General features: G+C 35.8%; 1 protein-coding gene across 6 annotated transcripts in view; it reads left to right on the top strand.

Moving 5' to 3' along the window:
- Window positions 1–25,237, top strand: part of LOC129749680 (cholinephosphotransferase 1) — a 74,548-nt gene that overhangs the window by 29,294 nt on the left and 20,017 nt on the right. For 2 of the 6 annotated variants that reach the window (XM_055744725.1, XM_055744722.1), the window contains exon 3: window positions 24,450–24,584. In XM_055744725.1, coding sequence (XP_055600700.1) covers window positions 24,450–24,584 — 135 coding nt within the window. Of the gene's footprint in view, window positions 1–8,780; window positions 8,910–23,794; window positions 23,927–24,449; window positions 24,585–25,237 lie in introns of all 6 variants that reach the window. The other 4 variants (XM_055744727.1, XM_055744726.1, XM_055744723.1 and 1 more) reach the window with 4 other exon arrangements.

Genomic DNA, 25,237 nt, shown 5'->3' with positions numbered 1-25,237 from the left:
ATTTATAGTTAAGTTATGAGAAAATCGAATCAATCTGCAATAGAATGGTTAAACCCATTTAATGTATGGTAGTCTTCGATTCAGATGATAATTAAATGATGTTTTCGATTTGAATTGCAGTCCAGCCAAGAAAATGCTCACTTTCGTTGCATATTTTAAGGCTTTTACAGCACCTGTATTTCGCCTTTGTTTATGCAATCTAGTGGGGTCCAGAAAAAAATCAGATTATTCTCTTTGTGGTGCCCTGACAAAACCACCTGGCACCTCTGTTGGACAATCGCAAAAAGCAGCGTGCCTACAGCTACGGGTGGTTGCACGTTGTGGAAAAGTAGGCAAGGGGTACCAAAAGTATCTCATTGGTGGTGGGTGGAGACGGAGCGCTTTTTGACAGCGAATTGTTCGACTACCATGCCTACGATTACGATTGCCAGTCACAAGATGGACGATTCCGTGTATTGGTATAAGAACACACCCGAAGCTGTACACGCCCTGGCAAAAAGTGTTGATCAGTGATGCCGTCTGAATGAATTTTCATCATTTTTTTCTTTAATTTACGTAAAATGGTAAAAACAATATTCGAAAAATCTGATTGAATCTTCAATTTTCATTAGTCAGCATGAAAATCTTTAGTGACACCGATTCATCGTTCTTTTGATATAAGATACAAACAATAGTAATGAATAGATATATATTGAAGGTAATTCGGGATGTATCAGCTTTTTTAAATTTATAGTACCCAGTGGCAAAAGGAAAAAAAATATTTTAATTATTTTTTAATCTCTCAGCCTCTCATAGTTTTCAAGCCCAAGTTTGAGTTTTTTCATAAATATTTTTTTGGTGCTTTCAACCAACACATACCGTTTTAATTTTCATCTACTAAGGTCCACAGTAGGCTGTTTTTATCAAGTTCAACTAACTTGAAATATAATTTTTCTTTAACTGTTTAACTGTTAACGGTTTGCAAAAATTTGATCAAAATTGAACATTATTTAGCTTATGCTATTAAATTCAAACCATTTGATTCGAACATAAAATATTGTCGCTAGCAAAATTTTCAAATCAACTGGGCTATAGTGATCAACAATAAAACCTTATTGGAAAATAAATCCTGATACAGATTTTTTGGGTAAATGATTTCAAAGCATGGACATATTTTCTGAAAACTTTTTTTTTGTAATTTTATTTATTCAAGTTTCCATCATTTTCATGGTGCAAGAATATGATGTTTTTTTTATTTATTACTAGCATCCTTGAATAAGTCGTGTTCGGAATCAGGGATGCCAGGTGGTTTTATAAAAAATCAGAACACCATGAAGAAAAAAAATCAGGATGAAAGATAATTTTCGGTTAAACTATTTTATTACAGATTTGTTTGATATCTTGATGATTTTACTATATATTCAATTAAAATCTAGATTTTGTTTTGAAAATCAGTACAATTCAGGACATTTTGAAGACCATTTTTCAAAAATCAGGATAATTCAAGATAATTTGAAAATTTAGGACAGTCTTTCGAGAATCAGGACAAATCATGATTTTTATGGGCAACTGGCACCTCTGATTGGAATACACGCTATCAGAAGCAGGGGTGCCAGGTGGTTTCGTCAAAATTCAGGACAACTCGAATCTAAAAATCAGGATTTTTCAGAACACCTCTTTATTCATGGAAATAAAATGCATCTCTGCTTATATTGCATCAATAAAGACGCAATACAGGTGATATAAACGCCTTAATTTAAGCAACAGCAGTACGCAGCTTCTTTGTCGGCATTCAGTTCATATCGAAAAACACAATTTAAATATCATAGAATAGAACAAAATAGATAGAACCGAAAATTACTATCTGTGTAATGGGTTTAACTATTATATTACAGATTTATTCGATTTTCTTATAGTTTAACTACAAATTCGATAATATTTGAGAAGTTTCTATGAAAATCAGGACAATCCAGGACTTTTTAGAGACCAATTTTCAAAAATCAGGACAACTCGAGAGTTTTTGAAAAATCAGGACGGTCTCTCGAAAATCAGGACTGGCACCTCTGATCAGAAGTTACACGAATTTCTCGAATTAGTGCTTCCATTTTGTCCGCTGTCGCCTTTTCATTGTGTGGAGAAAACGACTGTGACAAAATTGGACTTGGACTCAATAGAATAAAGCTTGTTCTTTACTCTTACACAGATTTCCATAAGAATTTCCATGAATAATCGGAGTGAAATTGGGGTGAAGGCTATTGCTTTCTCGGTTTAATACATGAGATATTGTATACCGGGATTGCGAGCGCGCCCATCGCCTATTGGTAAAGTATATTTGCGACTAGCTTCCAAAATCATCTGCTAGGTACGCTGCCTTATGCCTTGTGTCTTATGCCGTATTTGTTTTCATCTGGTGGCCAACCAGTTGTGCACTCACTGCTGTCATCTTCATATAAAAAAACGCTTTAACAGCACTTAGTGCACAACTAGTGGGCCACCAGGGTAAAAACCAGTGTTCCGAAAATCACTCATTTTCAATGAATGTTTCTGATTGCACTTCGCAACCGAGCATACAGCGGTCGGGTTTTGTTATTGATTGCTACTGGACCTATCCGATCATCGATCGTTCAATTCATCGATAAAATACAGATCACCTCGCACGATGGTTGCCGTCAAAACAGTGCAGCACCATCATCAAATTGGAATCTCACCAATAAACGATGCATACGGCGAATCATATTGGTCTTCGATCAGGAATGAATGGTTCCGGCAGTGAGTGAGTGATACATGAATCCGATCATTAGCGAATGTTGTTTGACTTTAAACATAGAAAATTTATACATATAATTTTTTATAACGTTTTTTAACATGAGTATGAACAAAATCAAATTGTAGTTGTGTTTTGTAAGGGAAAGATGTTCACTAGACTAGTTCACTTTTCGGCTTTTTTCGCTGATCGCAACGCCACTTACAGGGTTTGATCCTCATTAATTTTCAAGTACCTTGGCCAAATTTGAGCTCATTTGAGTAAGTTTCCGGCGTGCGCTAGGTGTTTTATTGAAAAAAGTCCATTTTTCTGGAAAATTTTCGTAGATGTGTTCCTAGTGAGCTGATGTGAATATAAAATGATAATTTTATAGTGCTCGGTGATTGGTATGACAAGCATTCGTATGGACCTGATTTAAACCTGAGATAATTGACTAAATCAAACCGAAAAAAATTAAAAATTCATAAACTACCAACTTTTACAGAAAATTTACTTACAAGTTGAGAGCCTAAAATCAGTAGTAAATATAAAAAAAAAATATTTTCGATATAAACTTTTCGATATAAACTGTTATACATCAAATTAAAGGTTATAAAAAAGGCTATCTTTTTATGAAAAGTTTATATCGAAAATATTTTTTTTTATATTTACTACTGATTTTAAGCTCTCAACTTGTAAGTAAATTTTCTTTAAAAGTTGGTAATTTATGAATTTTTCAATTTTATCTAAAACAGGTTCATACGAATGCTTATCATACCAATCACCGAGCACTATAAAATTATCATTTTATATTAACAACAGCTTGCTAGAACACATCTACGAAAATTTTCCAGAAAAATGGACTTTTTTCAATAAAACTTCTAGCGCACGCTGGAAACTTACTCAAATGAGCTCAAATTCGGCCAGAGTACTTGAAAATGAATGAGGATCAAACCCTGTAAGTGGCGTTGTGATCAGCGAAAAAAGCCGAAAAGTGAACTAGTCTAATGTTCACTTCCACTGTGTTTTAAATTTTATCAAGTTCTTTTATTAAATTGTCGTCCGTTACATTAAAATTACTGAGAATCTATGGTATCCCGCACAACTGATTGATTTTTGTCGTCCTGCGAAAAATTTTTTTTTAATTACAAATAAGTAAGGCAGATACTGAGTGAGCGACATTCAGAATGGATCAGTTTGTATCTCAATCATCTCCGATAGGCGATGTTTGCAAAAGCGATGATTCAGAAAGATGCGACTCGGTTTGCAGTGCTGAGTAGAGCGCTGATCGAGATTGCATACCAGTCAGGCAAAGCAGTTGCGAGAGGCGCTTTCCCATTATACAATCAGAATGTTTCCAACAAGAAACGCATCCTGAGTGTTTGTTTTGATTGATTTTCGGAACACTGGTAAAAACAAATACGACATTACACTCACACGCAGTTTTTGCTCCTGAATGTATGCAGCAACTTTGTAATTTTCTTATATCAGCTTGAGGGACAGAAAATATCAACACCAACATGTGAAAAGGGTGTTGAAGACAAAGTGAGCCGTATATGAGCTCTTCTTATCACAAAAACCGTTTTTAGTTTATCTGTTTCGATTAGATTTAAAATGCAATTTGAGGAAAGGAACTAAATAATATACAGCCATAATATGACTTTATCATCACGAAAATTGGTTTAAACACCCTTTACTCCAAAACATTAAAACTAGAAAATGCTAAGAGTTATTCACCCTTTTCTAAAGAGAGAACCATAAGCGTTTTTCAAAAAAAATGAAGAAATAGTATCTCCATCTCACTCACACAAATGAGACATAGAGTAAAAAGCAAAGGGTGTATAAAACATTTAGACGAAATTCATACTCCAGCTAGGTTCTTATAACAGTGGATTAATTTAAGGGCCATTTGCATGATTTCACCGATAGGGGGAAAGCTATGCCATCTGTCGCATCTTCAAAGAAACTGATTGCTGAAATATAACACACACACAACTAATTTCTCATCTTGTCTTCTCTACATCACCTGTCGAAAAAAGAAACGGGTAACTAGTTTTTCGAGAAGTAACTTTTAACTTAATTTGTTTGATTTTTTTTAAAGCTTTTAATTAGATATTCCGAAATCTCAAACAAGTTTTTCTCGATACTAGTGAACGATTCGTTTCGCCTTTATGAAATGGTACGCGAGTCTTTTTTGCTGATCATGAGGTTTGACAGCTCTGCACACTAGTGGTGCCATCTCTCTAGAACAGGGGTGAGCAACCTTTTGAACCAACGGGCCAATTTTAATTTTAATTTTTGTCAGCGGGCCGCACTTAAAATAACATTTTTTTTTAATAATTAGCAGAGCTTCGCGTCATATTTCAAATCTGGAAAAGGAAAGATAAAACAAATTCACGTGTTTAAAAATAGAAATTAAACACGACTTTTCAAATACCAGGTATTGAAAAGGTACATCACTAAACTTTTGTCATTTTTAAATTCTCTAAATTTTTAATAATACTGCTTGCATTCGTTCTTACAACATTCTATTCAAAAACCATAACTTCCATTAAAAAATCTTCTGGAGCTTACCACTGTTATAACTAAGAGTGTGAAGAAGATATATTCAAAGAAATCGCCGTCTTCTTAGCGTTCGACGTTGAATCGCTTATTGATTTTTAGTGTTTTTTTCCACAATTAAAACATGTCCTCAAAGCCTGGATTTTTCCTACAAACGGTAAAAGCCCCGTTTTTAAAATTGAAGTTCTGCATTTGGCCATTGCATTGAGATGTTGAGCGAGGTTGCTGAAATCACAGAAAATTATTCAATTTCACATATTCTTCAAAACTATATTCTTGAGAATTCCTCAAATTCTAGATTTTTATAATTTTTAATCTTACTTAGAACTTAGATATCATTGGGATAGGATTTCAAAAGCTATATACTTTGGTAATGTGGACTGCGAATTAAAAGTAAAATAAATCAATTTATCAATTTTCCAGCAAATTTCTGAAAAAAAAGCATCACAGATAAAGTTGAAAGACCTTTTGAATAACAGAATTTCAGATATCAATTTTTAAAGTCGATAAAAAATCTAAAATCGTTCACCCAGGCTTTGTTATTAAACTTTCGTAATTTTAGTCAATATTCAGATGTAAAAAAAAATTCACAAGGTTTTGGATTAAATATTTTTGCCAGTATATGATTGCTAAGAGAACAAGCCTTTTTGTCGAATTCGATAGAATAATTTTAAAACAATTATCTGCTGAGCATATTTTTTAACATACAACTTTATTTTTGCTTGAAACGAAAATGATGACTTCACTAACAGACTTCGAAATTTCTTTGATCATGTGTAGCTTCCGATTTTTGGCTGTTCTTCCGATTCATTTTAATAGATTTTACTTCTGAATGTCGTAGGAGTTAAATAGGTAGGATAAATGTATCCTGAATAAAAAAAAACTCCAGTATTACGTTATGGCAATGTACAAAATTGCAATTATGCCTTGAACAGAACATAAAAAATGCCTTAAATACCAGAAAAAAGCTAACAGTCTGAATGATTGTGATACATATGCAGATAAGTGCATATTTAATCAAGACATATTATTTTTCCCAATAATCCATTGAAGAAAAAAGTTAAGGCATAAAGGTTCGGAAAAAGCTTCGCGGGCCGCACAAAAGGGTCTCGCGGGCCACAAGCGGCCCGCGGGCCGCGGGTTGCTCACCCCTGCTCTAGAACATAGCTTTTTCCATCGATCCATTGTGAGGCTGGAAGGCTGGAATAAGGAGGCGCTTAGATAGGACCCGATTAGAAAATCTCACCTATAAAAAGAAAAAAGAACCGTAGAAGAGGTTGCAAAATTTCAATGCCGCTCGGCGTTTACTCTATGCCAAAAATGCGCTGAAAAGTGCAAAATAATGCATGACCACTACATTCAAGCGAATCAAGAAAAATATGTTATGGGATTCTCATCCTATTGGATAATTTACCCAACATAAAAAAAAAATATAAGAATCGAACACAACGCAACATTCTTATTTTGACTAGCCAGTCCGATAACTTAACCCGTGAACCAACTGAGTCAGTTATCAAACGAAGGTTTATTGTCATAGTTTTTGCCACGCCCGATCACCAAAAAACGCACTGCGTTGGCCGTCTGCCATTTGGCCGGTGGTTTTTTGTTCATCCTCATTTGTCTTTGATGGGAAGGGATGGGATTGGGAAGGGGATGGAAATGGGATTGTTTCCATCCTGCTTTGTCCTGCGATGGGATATGGGATATATTGCATTGTGATGATTTGTATTGCGGTTGCGCTGGGAGGATAATGCCAGCGATGATAAAATTTGTTAGTGCCGGTCCGGCATAGATTCTTATGCCTAGAATTCCACCTCCAAGGAAGATAATTGTTGGAGTAAAAAAATAATTGATTGGTTTTTCTACCTTTTCTTGATGGATTCCATCTGTTCTTTACCCTTTTTGGCTTGTTAGACCTGTGTCCTTCGACTTTTTTAGAGTTCTTCAAGATAATTTATTAAAACTGACATAATTTCATAAAATGAAAAAAATTAACACACACATGCATGTAGAATGGACACCAACCAGATAACTTTTTTTTACCTTCATTATTCACAACCTCTTAATAGCTTTACGAACGGTCATTAAGAATTAGTCATTCACATCTTTACATAGTTAACTGTTTTTGTTTCGTCTTAAATTGTATTTAAATTCAGTATCAAGGCTGAAAAAAAAATCAACTTATTCTTCACAGACTGCATCATTCCCGACATCTTGATAAGTTGATGTGGAAAAGTATAATTCCCTTTTATCTCAACAACGTCATTGCACCAAAAAGAGGAGGCCTCCGGTTCAGGAATTTACTGTCACGACGAAAAGCGCGACGAAACAAGAAACGACGTGGGATGGTGGGAGACGACGAGTTGAGTTGACAGAACGACAAAACTGCTGACACAGAATGGATCGTGTTAATCAGCAAAATTGCCTCCCACAATCTTCGCGGTTCGGTTCAGTTCAATGCATTCGGGAAATAAAAAGACAGACCTCAGCCTAGCTATAGATTTATGTTGTTTTAACTCTCTAGGAGCATCAGCAAAAAATTGTCAAGCTTCACATCTTCGAGGGTAATGTTTGATGTTTTTGTTTGTAATAATTTTTATTTCTGAATTTGAGCTCGATTAACCGTCGTTTTGCAGGTAATTGAAGTCAATCGATAAAGGGAGCTACGTTTGCTTTGCGTCAAAATTTGTTGACCTATTTTGTAAAGTCTCCCCTTCTTTGATTGATAAGAGCTGTACAGTCCAGTACAACGAATTTTTGGTTTAAGATATCCAAATACCCGGGTGGGTCGTTTTTATTGATAAGAAACAACGTCTGTGAATGTGGCGTGATTTGTTTTTGGGTTCTTTCTAGTTATCTTTCTTTCTTCTTTGCAAAGATGAACGATTTGAAGAAAAATTGCTCTTGAACTGATTTTTTTTTTTTCATCACTGTCTGATGTTTTGAGTGGGTCAATGGTCAATCAATTTTACTTTCTCGGTTCGAGTGCAATTTTACAAACGCGATCCGAGAGGGAGAGAGGTTTGTTCAATGAAGTCTTAAATTGTGCTTATCAATTCTGCGAGCATTATCTATATAGCCACAACGTTATTTTTCTCCGCACGGATGAGTGAACGTTACTCATTCATGTGAATGACTACGGAATGAGCTGAGCTGTTATTTACAGTCTAATGGTGATGTTGCATTATTTGCAAATTGAAAAATGCTTTCCCTGTTTGCTAGTTCGTTTTACACTTAGATAGTTTTTTTTTTCGTTATAGTTCAGTAAATAACAAGTTCTGAATGCTCGTGTTAGTTGCCCTTTTCCAAAATAAAGCATCTTAGAATTTTTTGAGAAAAAAAAAAGATCGCTTGTCGCGGTTCTACTACTACAACTATCGATAGTACCCATATTGGATATGAGTTTTTTTTAAATTCCGTTACTGCTATCTAGAAAAATTCATAAATCATTACCCGAACACTTGACCTGTAACCGCTTGTGTCCCCCCTCTTGTAGATAGTTGGAAATTTTGAACTATGGAACACCATGACGGTGATGACGGTTGTCTGCGGAAGCTGGGCCCTACTGCAGTTTTTCGCAGTGATTCAGGCTGGCGGAGTTGGCAAGAATGGATCCACCGTGGCCGTAAGTTCTCCATCAAAACTTGCTACCTTTTGAGAGAGCCCACATCGACGAGAATGGGTTCGCTACATTTCCGAAAAAAACAAAAAACCCCGTCCACCCCCATAACCTCCCTGGGTCCTTAGAAAATATTACTCAGAATCATCCTACACATCCAAACGAATGGGACCGACAGATATGTCAAAAATCGAAATCACTAATCGAATCCAAACCACCTCAAGGGAAAAAAAATCTCATCTAGCTCCCCGCGCGGTGTGTCCCCCGGAATGTTTGTGTCTTTTTGCAGAACTACTAGTCATCTCGAATCAATTGTTCACAATTGTAACTAATATACATCTAACGAGTCAATTGAACTCACCACTCATCATCTGTCCAGGCGATTCTTGACTAGTCGTAATAGTTATGTATAGGAAATGACAACTATCTATACTAGGAGTAATAGACAACACCATCACAGAACCTTCTGTTTTCTGGCCGCGGACGTCTGCATGATTTTTTGCATCCCTCTCAACAACAACAACAACAAAAAAACAGTGAATGCCAAATCAATGTTTAATGTTTCGTGTGATGTGTTCTAATAATTACTAGTGTATAAGAACTGATCGAGTTTTATTTTCCCTAAGTTTTAGGTGCCGATTGATTTCTCGTCGAGATGCTAATGCATTGCTGCCTGGCTGCATGTTTGTGTTTTTAGAACTTAGTGCGTTACAAATGCTGTGCGAAAGCTTTCAAATAGATAGAAAGGCGCCCAAAGGAGCAACCAAAAGTGCCATAGCACTGTTTTTAAAACCTTAATTAAATAGGCTTGAACGTTCTTTAAGGAAGGTTTTAACAAACTTTTTATGGCAATATGGTTGCACAAAACTCTGAATTAGTTATTTTTTTAATACTAGATTTGATTGTTTTGTTAGATGAATAACACTGGGTGACAGCCAAAAAATAGTCTGGGGTTTCTCAGCTGATTTAGACTAATTTTTGTGTCCTGAGTTAGAATATCACATTGATTTTGCTGTGTCAGGTCAACTTTTTGAGATACAGCCATATGGCTAAATACGCTTCAATATGCTAGTAATAGGGGTTTTGACCTGATTGAACAAAACCATGGTCATTTTCGGGCTCAGGGCGTCAATATTAGTCTAATTCAGTTGGAAAACCCTGGACTATTTTCAAAAAATCTTTTTTTGTTACTCAGTGTAATTAAAAGCAGTCCGAAAAAAGTCCGTACGTTGTAGAAATATGAGTCCAAATGCTATAAGTGCAAAAAACATCAATTTTGTGTTAATAATGCCTAATTATTCTTCTTTATCTTTTTTAATCTTTATCTGGTCAAAATTTCAGATTTTTAAAATGTTATCTTCATATTTTTTTATCATTTTAAAACTACAACTTTAAGAAAAATATATCGAGAATCAAACCACACAAAAACTTTTAAGCTTGTTTCCTCGAAAATAAAGGGTGTCCGTATCAAAAAGTGGAAAACTAAATTGCGTGTGAATCGATTTTTTGTTTATAAAAAAATCCAAGTACTTTCTTTTTGAAGTTCAATATGTAGGTATAAAAGACGAAAAACCCGAGTTAATATTCCGGTCGAACTAGTCCAGTTGGTGAGCCTTTCGTTTGACGCCTGCCAAAAGAATTTGTACAATCACCTTATCCACATTCTTCGCCGCAGCTTTAAACTGCTTCTCGCTGGTAACAGTCTTCTTAAGGTTCTGCTTAACTATTGCCCAATATTTTTCGATAAGGCGTAGCTCTGATGTGTTGGGAGTTTGGGAGGGTTCTTATCCTTGGGCACAGCCTGAATGTTTTTAGCGGCAAACCACTCCATGGCCTTTTTTTCATGGCCTTGGAAGGATGCCAAATCCGGCCAAAACAGCACAGACGAGTCATGTTTCTCCAGGAAAGACAGCAAATGCTTTCACGTTAATTTCCTGGTTGACGGTTCCGGTTGCAACAAAAATTTCGCTTCTCAAGCCACATGTACAGATAGCTTGCTAGACGAGATATTTTTTGGTAAACTTAATATAAAGTTTAACACGTTCGTCACCACGCTCATTTTTGTAGTTTTACTAGCCGGGCCCAAAGAAATTTTCGGAGCGAGAAAGAAAAGAGGGAGAATCCAAGATTTGTTACGTGTGGCTAAATTTAGCGGCTAACTTGAAGAAGAGAGCGTCACACTTTTTTGATGTCACGGGGCTTCTCAGGAAATACACCCGTCACCCGAATATGGGTCCCATGGCGACGAACGTGTTCATATGCTTGGAAATGTTTGCAGGGTGGCCAGCAAACTGGGAAAACCGGGAGAACCGGGAATTGAAAATAGCACCGGGAAAACCGGGAAATATCCGGGAATTTGAAATCAAAACCGGGAAAAATTCTAAAGAATTTTCATTTCTTCATCAAGAGTTCACCATTGTTCAAACACTTTTCATGGTTGTCATTTGTTCTTCTTTGATGAACGTACAGGAAGTTGAAATGAATGTTTTTGCATGTTTTCTTTCCCCAATGAGCGTTTTTTGAACAAATTCAAAATTCTGTACCTAGTACGGTTTTAAAAATTATAATTTAAATGTTAATTTATTAGCAATGTAATTTTAAATTCATTAACGACATTTATGGACCAGAATATTACACAAATTCTTAGTCATAATTAAAATTCAAACTCAAGTTTAAAATTTGAAGTCGAGTATAAGGACAGAATAAGCCATTTTTCAAATCTCAGTTCACCGAATAACACCGAAGAACAGTATTTTTGGTGGTTATCATATCATGTTTTGATGAAATTTCGTTTAAAAATTCGTAAATCAATTTTTAATTTTTTTAAATTAAAATTAGCCTATGAAAACTCATTGCTAGCTATTTTGTATTTAAAACAAACACTTTTTTTAAATCATTTTAATAAATATCCTCGATCCAAAGCAAGTTTTCAAATATGCATATATGTTTGAAAAAAAAAAACTAAAATTTTCGATGCATCAAACATTCATGATTAATTTATTGAACAACTTTGTTGAAGACGTTGAAATTTAGCAAATCATAAGTTTTGGTTATTAATTCATGTAAAATTCCTTTAAAATTCTTTTTAACGAACGGAAAAAAGTAACAATAATGAAACTTATATAACTTATTTTCTGAGAAGCTGAAATTCTCGTGTATTTTGTGATCTTTGATTCAGTTGATTATTGATTTAAAACCTTTAATTTGATTATTTTAAATATATTCTTTAGTATTCTTAAAAATTTAAACTTTTTTTTAAATGAAATAAACCCTTGAAGACGAGAACAAGATTCGTTAGAGAAACACTGATACTTAATTTCCTACTTCAGATAAAAAACAAATATCGCAGAATTTTTGAAAATTTGCATTTGAACCCCAAGATTTTTTCACTGATAAATTGAAGTCATTGCACACTTTCATTTGGAATCATATTGAAATATTATGATTTTGTACATAATCCATGGTTGATCGTATTTATATAGGTATGTTGAATCTTAGAAAAAAAAATTAAAATGTTGATAGGAAACCCGAAAAAAACCGGGAATTTGAAAATGGAAATTCGCTGGCCACCCTGTGTTTTTCACCTTGTAAGGTTTTGCTTTGCGATTTGGAATCTTTTACTTCTTGCAATTCGAGCCCCATGGAGATTTTTTCCAAGCAAAATTTTCGCCGTATTATCGGGAAATACTTGATCTTCAAAGTTGTTTAAAAATAAGTGTTAACAAGCAAGCCAAAAATTGTGTTCGCCTTTGGCGGAATTCAATCTTAAATCACCGCAAGCTTGAGACATTTAATTTTACAACAATATATGTCGTTTATAAATTCAAACTAATTTCTAATTGTAAATTTCGAATTGAAATTCAATAAACCTTTTGTATTGAAACTCTGACATACAAAAACTCTACCTCGCCTTTAGTATGAATTTTTAGTAAAAATTGTAACCAAACAAGAACAGAGTTTGGAACCCAGAGGTGGAAAACAGAAGAAAAAAACAGAAAAGCGCTCAAATGTCAAATTGATCTGATTAAATCACCGATCAGTGAGCAGGTACCAAATTTTGTTTCATTAGAATGATCATTCTTAAAACTTTTTTAAGTATTTGAGAGAGTGTAGCATTGGATAAGTTTACAAGTATCACCAAACTGAGCATGCCTCATCTATAAAACAATAGCTTTGTTGATTTTGTTTGGTTCCGGCACGAATTTTTATCATAAACGATAAGAAATATTTTCAAAAAGTGCTCATTTTTCTGTCAAAAAGTTAAAAAAACGCTGCTAAAATGTTGCAGCGAATTTATATTTGCCTGACACGAACAATTCTTACTTCCAAATTAATTCATCTAATACTAATTTTAAACATTGACAAGTTGGACACCATGTAGATAACAGGCGTTTACCTCCTCTGATGGTCCACATGATTAGCAAAACAAATCCAAAATCTCATATCCTCTACTTTATTTTATTACTGAAAATTTGAATTTAAAAAAAAATCGCTACAAATGTTATGCTCATACGAAATATTCTTCAAGAAACCAATTTCATCCTCAAATCTTGTCGTTTTTCAATGAATAACATCACATTTAAAAAATGTTTTGATAAATTACACAAGGCCACAAAATTTAAATTTTTTCCAAAGTGCAATGAATTTAAAACTCAATTTTGACTAACTCATGTGCCCTGAATCTAAATATGCAGTTTTTTCCACTTTTGTTATTGAAATAACTTTTGATAACAGGTAAAATTATTCTAGAAAGTTTGCAGAGGTGAACCTCTTAAATAAAGACAAAAAAAAAGAAAGTTCTGCCCTTTCCTGAAAAAACTTTAAAACAAAAACAACTTTCTTCAAGACTTCAAATTATTTTGAGATCTGCGAAAAAGGTTATAAAAAATTTCTATTTGTTTGCTTATCCTCTTTAAATCAATATATTATAAAAACTTTAAACCAAATTGAGTTTAAGATATTTTTCAAAGCATAAATATAATCGATTTGCAGGTTTCAACAAATTTTTCAAATGAATTGTTAGTTTTTTTTTACCTTTTTGCAGTAATGTGCCTAATGATATTTTTCCAAACTGTTGAATTATACTTTTTTAAATCATGCATCATCATCATCAAAAATTAAAGGAATAATTTTTGAATGAAGTATAATAAACATAATCAAACTGAGATTTCTAAAATGTATGTGTGATAATTAATCAGTTATAGATGATTGTTTTCCCTTAAAACTAACACATTTTAAAACTCCATATCACCCAATTAAATGTGATAGTCCAAATTTGACAAAAGATTTGAGTTCAGGACGCTAAAATCTACCAAATCAATTATCAAATCATAAGCACCAAAATGCTTTTCCCTTGAGTTATCAATCAAATTCTATAAATAAGTTTTCATAATGGTAAAACGTGTTTATTGGAAAAAATCCTTCTCACATGGTAAAAATCTTATCTGTTGAAATTTCATTTTTTTTTTATTTTCAAATGGATTTATCGAATTTTATATTACCGTGACCGGCCCTAATTCTGCGCAGTCCCAAACTCTGCGCATTTTCATATTCAAACAGAAATATTGCAAGATATGATGAACAAAATATCCATGAAACAAGCTGAATCTCTTCAGTTACTGTTTATCTTCAAAATGTGTCCAATTATTTTGAAATCTGATGAGTTGTTCGCGAGAAATGGAATATATCAAAATAAATGTAGAAAGCAAACGTTGAAAAATGGCCGCCGTTAGCAGTACAGCTAAGTGTTAGGAAAACAAAAAGATCAAATTAAACAGTGTTAAACAGAATTTTCTCATTGGAAATGCCTTTACGTGAAAGATAAAAACATTCTGAACATGACTGCCAAAAAAATTTGAGAAAAAATGGTTTTTCAAATCAAAACAATGATTTAAGCAATGCGCAGAATTTGACACCATTTGTTTACTTATGTTCCTAATGCGCAGAATGAAAAGCACCGGAGAGAACTGATGTTAAAGCTGCAAGGAATTGAATGCGGGAAGTTAGGAGACTATTAATTACAGTTTTTTAATAAGTTTTATGAAGATAGGGTATCCGTGCGATTGTTGGAAGTTTCTTAGGAATCCCTTCGAATCTAGATGTTTTGTCGACAAAAAAAATGAAAATCTTGATTTGCGTTCTCTATCGTGTTTGCGTGTTAATCGTTCAGATCCAACTGTACAGACTCATAGAGAAGCAGTTCCGGTGGGCCACAAAATCGCCCCAGCTGGGGGAACTACGCGATACTTCTCTCGGTTCACCCGCTCACTCGCGCTTGTTGACTAACTGATACTGAATGATAGTAAGCCAAATGAAACAGCGCGTAGTTCCTCCAGCTGGGGCGATTTTGTGGCCCGCCGGAACTGCTTCTGTATGTCGGAATAGTCTGCACTGCACACCAACAAAACAGGTTAATTTGACCAGATCCGGCGAAGAACACGATCGGTCAACAAATATTTGGTAAGCGAGCTGCTGGAAAAAAGCATCTGTTAGTAACATATAGCAAGCGTATATAAGAAATATTGAAGGAAAGTATCATATAAGCTTCAATGATCCAAGGACCTTTTTCATAATTTGCAGTACTTTACTAAGCGTAAAACATGCTTTTTAATTAAATTTAATTAAATTAAATGTTGGTCTTACCAGTACGGAATGGTATATTGGTTTTATTTGGGTGCGCAGAATATGGGACATATGCGCAGAATTAGGAACAAATAGAAAATAGTGCGCAGAATAAGGGCCACTTGCATTTTTTCCTAATGTTGTGAATAATCCACATTTTTGCTCCAAAATCGAACTCTCATTATTTTTGCCGTTAAGTTTGTTAGTTAGCCCAACTGTACACGAAATTTTTAGGAAATTCATTGAAAGGTAATTTTTTTATAACTTAAAACGTTTGAAAAATCCTTAACTGCGCAGAATAAGGGCCGTTCACGGTACAGTTTTTTTTCAATTTTTAAATAAATTTACCAAATTTTAAAGTCAAACTATTGAAAATTTTGGAATTATTTTTGATAAGTTTGTCTATTACCGTATTTTTTTTTCACCTGGAGGCAAACTAGAGGCAACCTAGGTTCGCTCTAACTGCTGTCATCGTGCTCATTTATTGCTCGAGAGGCAACCTAGGTTCGCTCGAAAAACGGACGGAGTCGCCCTGAGAAGAAAGCCAGTTTTGCGAGAAGTTCACCAACGTTGTTGTCAAAACATTAAACAGCTGTTTTTGGCTGAAAGCAAAACAGTTGAAATAATGAACGGGAAAATGATGATTGCCGCGATTTTGAACCTCTCAGCCAAGCAAAATCGTACTATCTGCTGTCCAGTGCAATCCGGACACGAAAAAAGGCAATCCGGATGTGAAGAACCGAATGAAGAAATCTAGAAGGGAGAACAAAATGACAGCTGCATGTAAACATTGCGCTCGTTCTCACGCACATCTACGTATGGGATAACTCGAAACCCGAAAATCGTTTTTTTATTCTGACGGTTCCAGAGCCAAATCCGGAATAAAAAAAAAATACGCCATATGTTTTACAATTCTGAATTTTTGGTGTTCTAGAAACATAAACCTTTGATTTTTTTTCTAATCAAAAATTCACATTTCAAGCTGCGAATATTTTTTTTTCAAATTCAAATCACTACAGTGGAATTTTCAATCAACCCTTCAGTTGAAAATGAAGAAAAGAATTTTAAATTAGAATGAATAATAAAATTGTCAAATGTTGTCATTTTCCTGAAAAATTAACCATGGTTATTTTTTTACCTCATCTGAAATTTATTTGAGATTTTTTTTATCTGTGTTTCGTGAATATTTATATCAAAATTTAAAACTAGACTGCTTAGAAATTATTCTGAAGCAAATTTCTAGTTCAGAATAAGAAACATAATTTTAAAAAAATATCAAAATATTAATGATTTGAGAGTTTTATTGTGATTTGTTTTGAAAGTTTTGAATTATTTCATCAGTAAAATTTTAAAAATTTTGAGTAAGAAAATGATGTAAGAAATCCATTTTCTTATTTGAAGATTTGTATAATCTATTCCAATATATTTTGGAGAGATTGGCGGAGTAAAACATCGTCAATCACTTGATAAGCATAAAAAATAAATATAAAAAAATTGAGAGAAATCAAAATTTTCTATCAAGCCGTAAAAAAAAACTACCCAATTCTAGCACTCTCACAAATACATTAAAAATTGTGGTAAAAAGCAAAGAAACTGATGTCGTAAATATACAAATCTTTGCGAATATAGCATATTTTTGAGTTTTTGTATATCTTTTTTTTTGATTATTTTAAATTTAAAATTCACACACACAAAGTGTATGATATCATTATCCATTGGAATTTTGTTTTCCTATCTTCGAGAAAGTTGTACATTTAAATAAAAATAAATGAATTGTGGAACAATTCGGTTCTGTAAAATTGCTTCTGTTAGCTCCAATTTACTAAAATGTCAAAAATTAAAAAAAAATCAATATTTTTTTTAGACACTTTAATATTTTTAGACAACGGCCGATACCTTTTCGAATTGTCCTCTTCTAAATTTTTTTTTATGGATGATTTCATCCAACACTTTGTTAGATTGAATTTTGGGATTGGGGTATAGTAAATCCAAAACTTTGTAGAAGATTTGAAAATATAATCTCAAATGGTGTATGAAATATGAATTATTCTTAAATCTAAGCACCATATTTCTGTGAAAAATATAAAACAAAAAACCACCTTGTTAAAAAGATCAAGCTTAATCCTTTAATTATTTATTTTTCGAAAGGGAGTAATTCATAGGTTATGTTCGGCTTTCGGTTCTTCGGTCGAGAATTACAACACTTTTAAGTGCTCTTCATATAACGTTTCAAATTTTCATTATTTATTTTTCAAGGAACTAGAATGAAGCTTAAAAGCATAATACATGTTTTTTTACTTACTTAATGATCCCGCGCCGATCCTCCGGTGCATAAGGCCGTGGTAAAAGACCTCCACTGTTGACGATCCGGAGCCAGCGTCTTCACCTGGTCCCAGTCAAGATTCTCGTCGACAGTTCGGATTTCAGCGGCTAGGCTTCGCCGCCACGAATTTCTGGGTCTGCCTCTTCTTCGATGACCTTCTGGATTCCAATCTAGCGCCTCTCTGCAAATCTCGTTTTCATCTCTTCGCAGCGTGTGCCCAATCCATCTCCACTTACGTTCCCGAATCTCGATTTCTAGCGCCTTTTGATGACACCGGCGATGTAGTTCCTCATTCGAGATCCAGTTGCCAGGCCACCAAGCGCGGATGATATTCCGCAGGCAGCGGTTTACAAACACTTGCAGTTTTCGCGTCGTTACCGCATATGTGCACCAAGTTTCGCACCCGTACAGCAATACGGATTTGACGTTTGAGTTGAAGATTCGGATTTTTGTTCGTAGAGAGATCTGGCGTGACCGCCAGATGTTTCGGAGACTCGCAAACGCAAATCGGGCCTTTCTGATCCGTGTTTCGATGTCTTTTCTGGTACCACCATCAGGCGTAATCTGGCTACCAAGATACTGGAAGCACTCCACTTTCTCAACTTGTTGCCCAGCTACCATGAAACTGGAGGGATTTCCTGTGTTGATCTCCATCGACTTGGTCTTTCCGACATTGACTTTAAGACCTGCTGCCTTGGAACTTTCGGTGAGGTCGTCGAGTTTGCTCTGCATATCTGGTTCTATTTGGGCGAGCAAAACAATATCGTCAGCCAGGTCAAGGTCGTTCAGTTGCTCCATTGTTGAAGGATTCCACGGCAATCCTCGGTTCGGTGCACAGTCAATCGATCCAATCAGAATCTCATCCATTACGATTAGAAAAAGTAGCGGTGATAGAATACATCCTTGTCTCACTCCAGCAGTTACCGGGATTGGTTCGGACAAGACCTTGCACGAAAATGCCTCATACTGTGCTTCGATGAGATGGACTAGTTTTTCTGGGACCCCTCGTCGCCTTAGAGCCGCCCAGATGTTTTCATGGTTAAGTCGGTCGAATGCTTTTTCGAAATCAACGAACACCAGCAGAAGAGAGTCCTGGAATTCGTTGATTTGTTCCAGTATGATTCGTAGCGTTGTGATGTGGTCCACACATGATCGTCGAGATCGGAATCCAGCTTGTTGCCGTCGGAGTGTAGCGTCTATTTTCTCCTGGATCCTGTTCAGAATCACTTTGCAGAGTACTTTGAGGGTTGTACAGATCAACGTTATGCCTCGCCAGTTACCGCACTCTGTCAGGTCTTCTTTCTTCGGGACCTTTACGAGGATACCCTGCATCCAGTCGGCCGGGAATGTTGCAGTATCCCAGATGTCAGCGAAAAGACGGTGCAACATTTGTGCTGACAGGGCAGGGTCGGCTTTCAGCATTTCAGCAGGGATGCAATCGATCCCAGGTGCTTTGTTGGATTTCATGTTTTTGATTGCCGCTTCTATTTCAGCCAGCGAAGGCGCTTCCGAGTTGACGCCATTTATGCGACTCACTGTTGGCGCTTCGAGCTGCGGGTTCTGTTGGCCATCGCTATTCGTGACTCGGAAGAGTTGTTCGAAGTGCTCAGTCCATCGTTTGAGCTGATCTGTTCGATCGGTCAATAACTGACCTGCTCGGTCTTTTAGCGGCATTCTTGCATTAGTCCTTGCACCACTGAGGCGGCGAGAAATGTCATAAAGTAATCGGATATCTCCATTGGCGGCGGCTCTTTCTCCCTCTTCGGCTAGGGAGTTTGTCCAGGCTCTCTTGTCTCGTCTACAAGCTCGTTTAACTGCCTTTTCCAGCTCCGCATATCGTAAGCGGGCGGCTGCTTTGGCTGACCCGGTACATGCCTGCTCAATTCCGACTTTCGCCTTTCTCCGATCATCGACCATCCTCCAAGTTTCATCCGACATCCATTCACTCCTTCTTCCACAAACTTTACCGAGAGTACCATGGCTCGTCGTGATAAAGGCATTCTTGATTCCACACCACTGTTCTTCGACTGTTCCGTCTGTCGGCAGCTCCGAGGCTCGGGATTCTAGCTGTTCAACGTATGCCCTTTTCACCTCTGGATTCTCCAACCGGCGGACGTCGTATCGACACCCGACTTTCTCCTCGCGCCGTTGGACACGTGCAACTCTCAGTCGTATCTCGCCAAGGACGAGGTGATGGTCAGATGCAATGTCTGCGCTTCGCTTGTTGCGGACATCAAGAAGGCTCCTTCTCCATTTTCGGCTGATGCAGATGTGGTCAATTTGATTTTCTGTTCGGCCATCTCGGGATACCCAAGTGACCTTATGTGCTGGTCGATGGGGGAAGAGCGATCCACCGATCACCATGTTGTTGTTGCCACAAAATTCTACAAACAGCTCTCCGTTTTCGCTCATCTGTCCTAGGCCATGGCGCCCCATGATGCGCTCAAGGTCCTGATTGTCGGAGCCAATTTTTGCGTTGAAGTCGCCCAAATGGATTTGAATGTCACCCTTCGGAAATAATACATGTTTCGTGTGACTCAATTATTGTAATATTTGTTCACTTACTCGAACATTCGTGCTATAATCAGAAGCAGATGTGCACCTAGTCCTAAAGCGTTCATCGATGGTCGGTTTCTGGTTATAAATTTTTTAATTTGAAAATATCTCAATTTAAAAGTGAGCAGGAATGCCGACTTACCTGCCCCGGATTGGGCGGCATTCCTGCCGAATCTTCTTCATAGCCAGAAACCGATGCCGATGAGTGCTTGCAAGCTATCTGATAGAGTGTGTGGAATACTCCGCCGTAGGAGATCGCTCTTCTGTCTGTGTCGTTCTGGATGTATTCTGGATGATTCTGACGGAATTCAGAGTGCTTTGAATGTAGCACATCATAGATTTCCTCTAGATGCCGGCGGCGCTTGTTGGAGCTATCAGGAACGGTGGCTTTATCAAAGTTTAAGTATTGTGCACGTAAGTGCTACGCACTCCTCACCTTCAAACTGAGATATTTTCAAATTAAAAAAGCGTTATCAAAGAAAGCGTTCAGGAGTGCATCTTCTTCTGACTATAGTACGAATGTTCGAGTAAGTGAACAATTATTACAATATTTGAGTCACGCGAAACATGTTTTATGCTTTTATGCTTCATTTTAGTTCCTTGAGAAAGAATTATTAAAATTTCGAAACGTTGGATTAAGAGCACATGAAAGTGTTGTAATTATTGACCGAAAGACCAAAAATCGAACATAACCTATTGATCCTTTAAACGTTATTCTGGTTTATAAACTTCAAAACAAGCAATGAAAGGAGTTTTTTTTTTCTTCTCGATGGCTTCGAAAATGTTTATTAGTGTACACAATAGAGTGCCTCAAATAACCCAACTTTAGAAAAAGTTATGCGCTGCAAGCTAGGATTGATCATAGGCCTAGTACAAAAGTTCAACGAGCCTGAAGTTTTTATGGGAATTTAATACATTGTTTTCGGAACAAACATGAAAAACCACTTTTTCATAAAAAAAAACTTTGGTCCTCTTCAGCCGATTTCTTTTGAATATGGTTTTTCTTAAAACCTGAATTATGACAAATATTTCATTTGAAGACTGCATTGCCATTCGTGTTAAGCTAAAAAAGTCTTTAAGCTTCAAAAATGGGCTAACTTTTTAAGGGTGATATTCATTACGTTAATACTGCCTCAAAATGTTCGACGCAGTACCTCAGTGAGGAATACCACCCTTAAGGGAGGGGTAGGGTCTAACGGGTATAAAAAAACACCATTTTCACGATTTTTTTCTAGAGCTATCGTTCAAACAAATGTGTTCAAATTTTTTGTATTATACAAAGCATTGTTAAAAGAACATTTAGTAATTTTTTCGTAGAAAAATATTGAAAAATGAGCCGGTGACGGAGCATTTTCGAGGATGCCTTTTAGAAAACAGGATTTGCGGTGGACACTATATCTCAGCACAGAATCATCTGAAGTCAAAAAATCAGAGCAAAATATTTTTAATAGATGTTTTTCTGGACCCCAACGTTTTTATTTAACTTAAAAATATTTTTATGAAATTTTTGTGGCTGTTTGAAGTAAAAACTACGATTTTTCACTTAAAAATCCGCCATTTTTCACCTCTAAAATCTCCCCAAAGTAAAAAAAAATTAAAAAAGAAAAACGTTGGGGTCTGGTATTTTATATGTAGAAAATATGTTCCAAATTTGAAAAGAATCGGATAAGTAGTTTTCGAATGACGATGTCCACGGACTTTAAAAATGTGCTTTCGAGAAAAACGCGTTTGAAGTTTCTGCTCTTGCTTTCTTGCAGTATAAGATAGGAAGAGATAAAGGCCTATAACTTCTACAGTTTTGCTTCAATTGACTTGAAAATTTGACACAACATTCTTGAAATGTTTTACTATAAGAAAATAAAAAAATAAAAAAATCGATTTTTTGAAAGTGTTAGACCCTACCCCCCCCTTAAAAAAGTTGGCCCATTTTTGAAGTTTAATAACTTTTATATCTCAACTCTAATTGAAATGAGGTCCTCGATTGAAATACGTGTCATAATTTAAGCTTTATGAAAACCATATTCAAAAGGAATCGGCCAAAGGTGACCAAAGTTTCATGTTTCTCCCGAACAAAATGTCTCAAAATCCCATAAAAACTTTAGGCTCGTTGTGCGACCCCTTCCCGTGGTCCGATTTGGCTCAAATTCGGCATGAGATCTGTACTGGACCTAGCATCAGTTCGAGCCTGCAATAACATTTCACAAATTTGTAAATTCCCATACAAATTTGGGGCAGTCTAGAACACAAGAGCGAGCCTCACTCAAAAGTGTTCGTGAACTATTACATCACTTGTTTGAATGAAAATTATATCAGTTTTGATACGTGAATACTCTTGCTTAGACGCCATTTTGATAACTAAAGATCTAATGTCAACATCCAAATAGACGCATCATTCTTCACGTACACACCTATAAAATGAAGGGTGTAAAGTTTTTTTTATATGAAAATATTTAAAAAAAATACGACGAATTTAAGTTGACCACTTCTTGATCCGAACACCCTCTAGTTTTTATTGCACTTATATCACTTTGGCTCCAAGGGCCTCATGTAATTGACTGCTACCGAGCCTATAAATAATCAAGTTTCGAGAATACGATGAGTGTAGAAAACGTTGAAAATCAGAGAATCAATATTTAGTACAAATTTCCGCCTAAAGTCTTACAGATAAGATAAACTCTTTGATTTGTCTTTGCTTCGTGTAACCCTTCAATAATTCAGGGTGGTTAACGAAACCGGGAATTTCACTACATATGAAAAATTTTGGAGATCTTCTATTCAATTTATAAATATTTCCAAATATTTTTGGAAATTTTTTCTCGCTGAACATTGTTTTTTTTTAAGGCATACATCGTCTTAGCCGATTTAAGCTAACAGATTGAATAAACGTGGACAACTTAAAATTAACATTTAACACGCCGTACCGAAAAGGGAAAACCGAAAGTTATGCGCCTCTATAAAAAATTTCTATTTCAAATAATTTTCTTTCACTTTTTTTTTAATAATGCCTGGGTTTTGCTCAGGTTTGTCACCGGTAGGAATGTACGGAAGTTAAGAAGGAATTTTTATTCGCCGTTGTTTTCAACCTGTAGTAATGAAAATGTCTTATTCATTACCAGATAAATACATGGTGTTTAGAGTAACGTTTGGAATTTCTACAAACTTTATTTATCGATCATTGACCCATCGTTCGACAAAACTGTATTCAATTGCAAAAAATAAATATTTTTATTGGACATCTCATTGGCACGAAAACCAAATTCAACCGACCTTAACCATTGTTATTTTATTTTACGTTTTACTTTTCGGCATCTCTCCAAAATCATCACGACTTGTGTAAACCGACGTAAAACTTGAACCATACCAAAATTTTACAACAAAACAAAAAATGCAGATTCCGGTACTCGGGTGGACCTGGAATCATAGCGTTAACGTTTTCTTCGGCCTCGGATTTCTGCAAGTCTTCGTAACGTTTTGTCGAACATTCCGCGAAGGGGGCGTCGGTAAAAACGGCTCAACCGTAGCTGTAAGGATAGAGTTTATGCTTAAATTTGTTTTGTTTTTCTTTTATTTATTCAAATTGGCTTTTTCTCATTTATTTCGATTGTTTTTCTTGGAATAATTATTAACAAAAATCGGCAATCCAAGCCAAACTAACAGAACTTTCGAAGCGCACAACTAATGAAAATTGCAGCCAAATCACGAACCTAGCCAAGACACTAAAACGTGTGCCAAACTAACGAGCAATAGATGGCGTTAGTGTAGCTGCGACAAAAACGGGGTGCCAAGCTTCTGCATTCATTAGTTTCGCCGGAATTGAGTTTATTTATTTGGGTTTCCTTCTCAATCAACCTAACCTCATTGTTGTTTTGGCATATTGATTTAACCTGTTTTTTTTCTTCTTATTTTCTCATACTTTCTCTTAACATGGTTTCCATCTTTAACCACTACTACTACCAACCACCTACTCGCCAAATCACCAACACCATCTTAAATCCGCAAATACCAAAAATAAAAAAAAACTCGGTTTAAAAACACCGACCAAACAGCTTCCAATAATGGGTGGCATCGACATTAAGATAGTGCCACTTTATTTTGCCGTTTTTGTGTTTGGGCTGCTAGCGTACGGGAATGCGTCCGTGATCTTCACGGGGGGCGTGGGCAAGAATGGATCAACCGTTGCCGTAAGCAAAACCAAGAGAGCGACACGATAAGAGAGGATGCTCTGTAGTTTATCGTTTTTTTTTGTTTAGTGTTTTCTCGTTTTGTTTTTACCACTGTTTCAGTGCTAGTTGATAAACGTAATTTTTGTGTATCTGTAGCTGTATGCGTATTGTTGGGCTTTAGACCGATCGTAATAGGATATGAGAAAAATTCCAGACAATCGAAACTAAGAGGCTAAGATAGAGAAATACTCACATGCTAAGATGCTCGACAACTAAACACTGAAAGATTCAAATAATTAAATACTTGGACAGTTGATTATTCAGAAGCTAAGACACTAAGACGCTCATACAGTTTAAACTAAGAGACTTAGACGCTAAGATACTCAATGGCTAATACACTGAGACTGTCAAACATTAAAACGCTCAGAAATTCAAACTCTAAGACGCTAAGATAGTCAAAAACTCAGACGATTAGACGTTTAGACGTTAAGGTACAGAGACATTCAAATACTTAGATGCTTAGACAGTTAAATTCTAAGACGCTAAGACTTTTAAACACTAAAACCCTCAAGCTGTCTTATTGTTTGATTCTGAGACACTTAAAAACTAAGACGCTCAGACATACAAATACTAACAAGCTAAGACAGTCAAATACTAAGACGCTAAGACAC

This window comes from Uranotaenia lowii, chromosome 2 (assembly GCF_029784155.1).
Source record: "Uranotaenia lowii strain MFRU-FL chromosome 2, ASM2978415v1, whole genome shotgun sequence".
Classification (NCBI taxonomy): Eukaryota; Metazoa; Arthropoda; class Insecta; order Diptera; family Culicidae; genus Uranotaenia; species Uranotaenia lowii.
The sequence above is the reverse complement of the archived record's forward strand: the minus strand, read 5'-3'. Positions and strand labels throughout refer to the sequence as shown.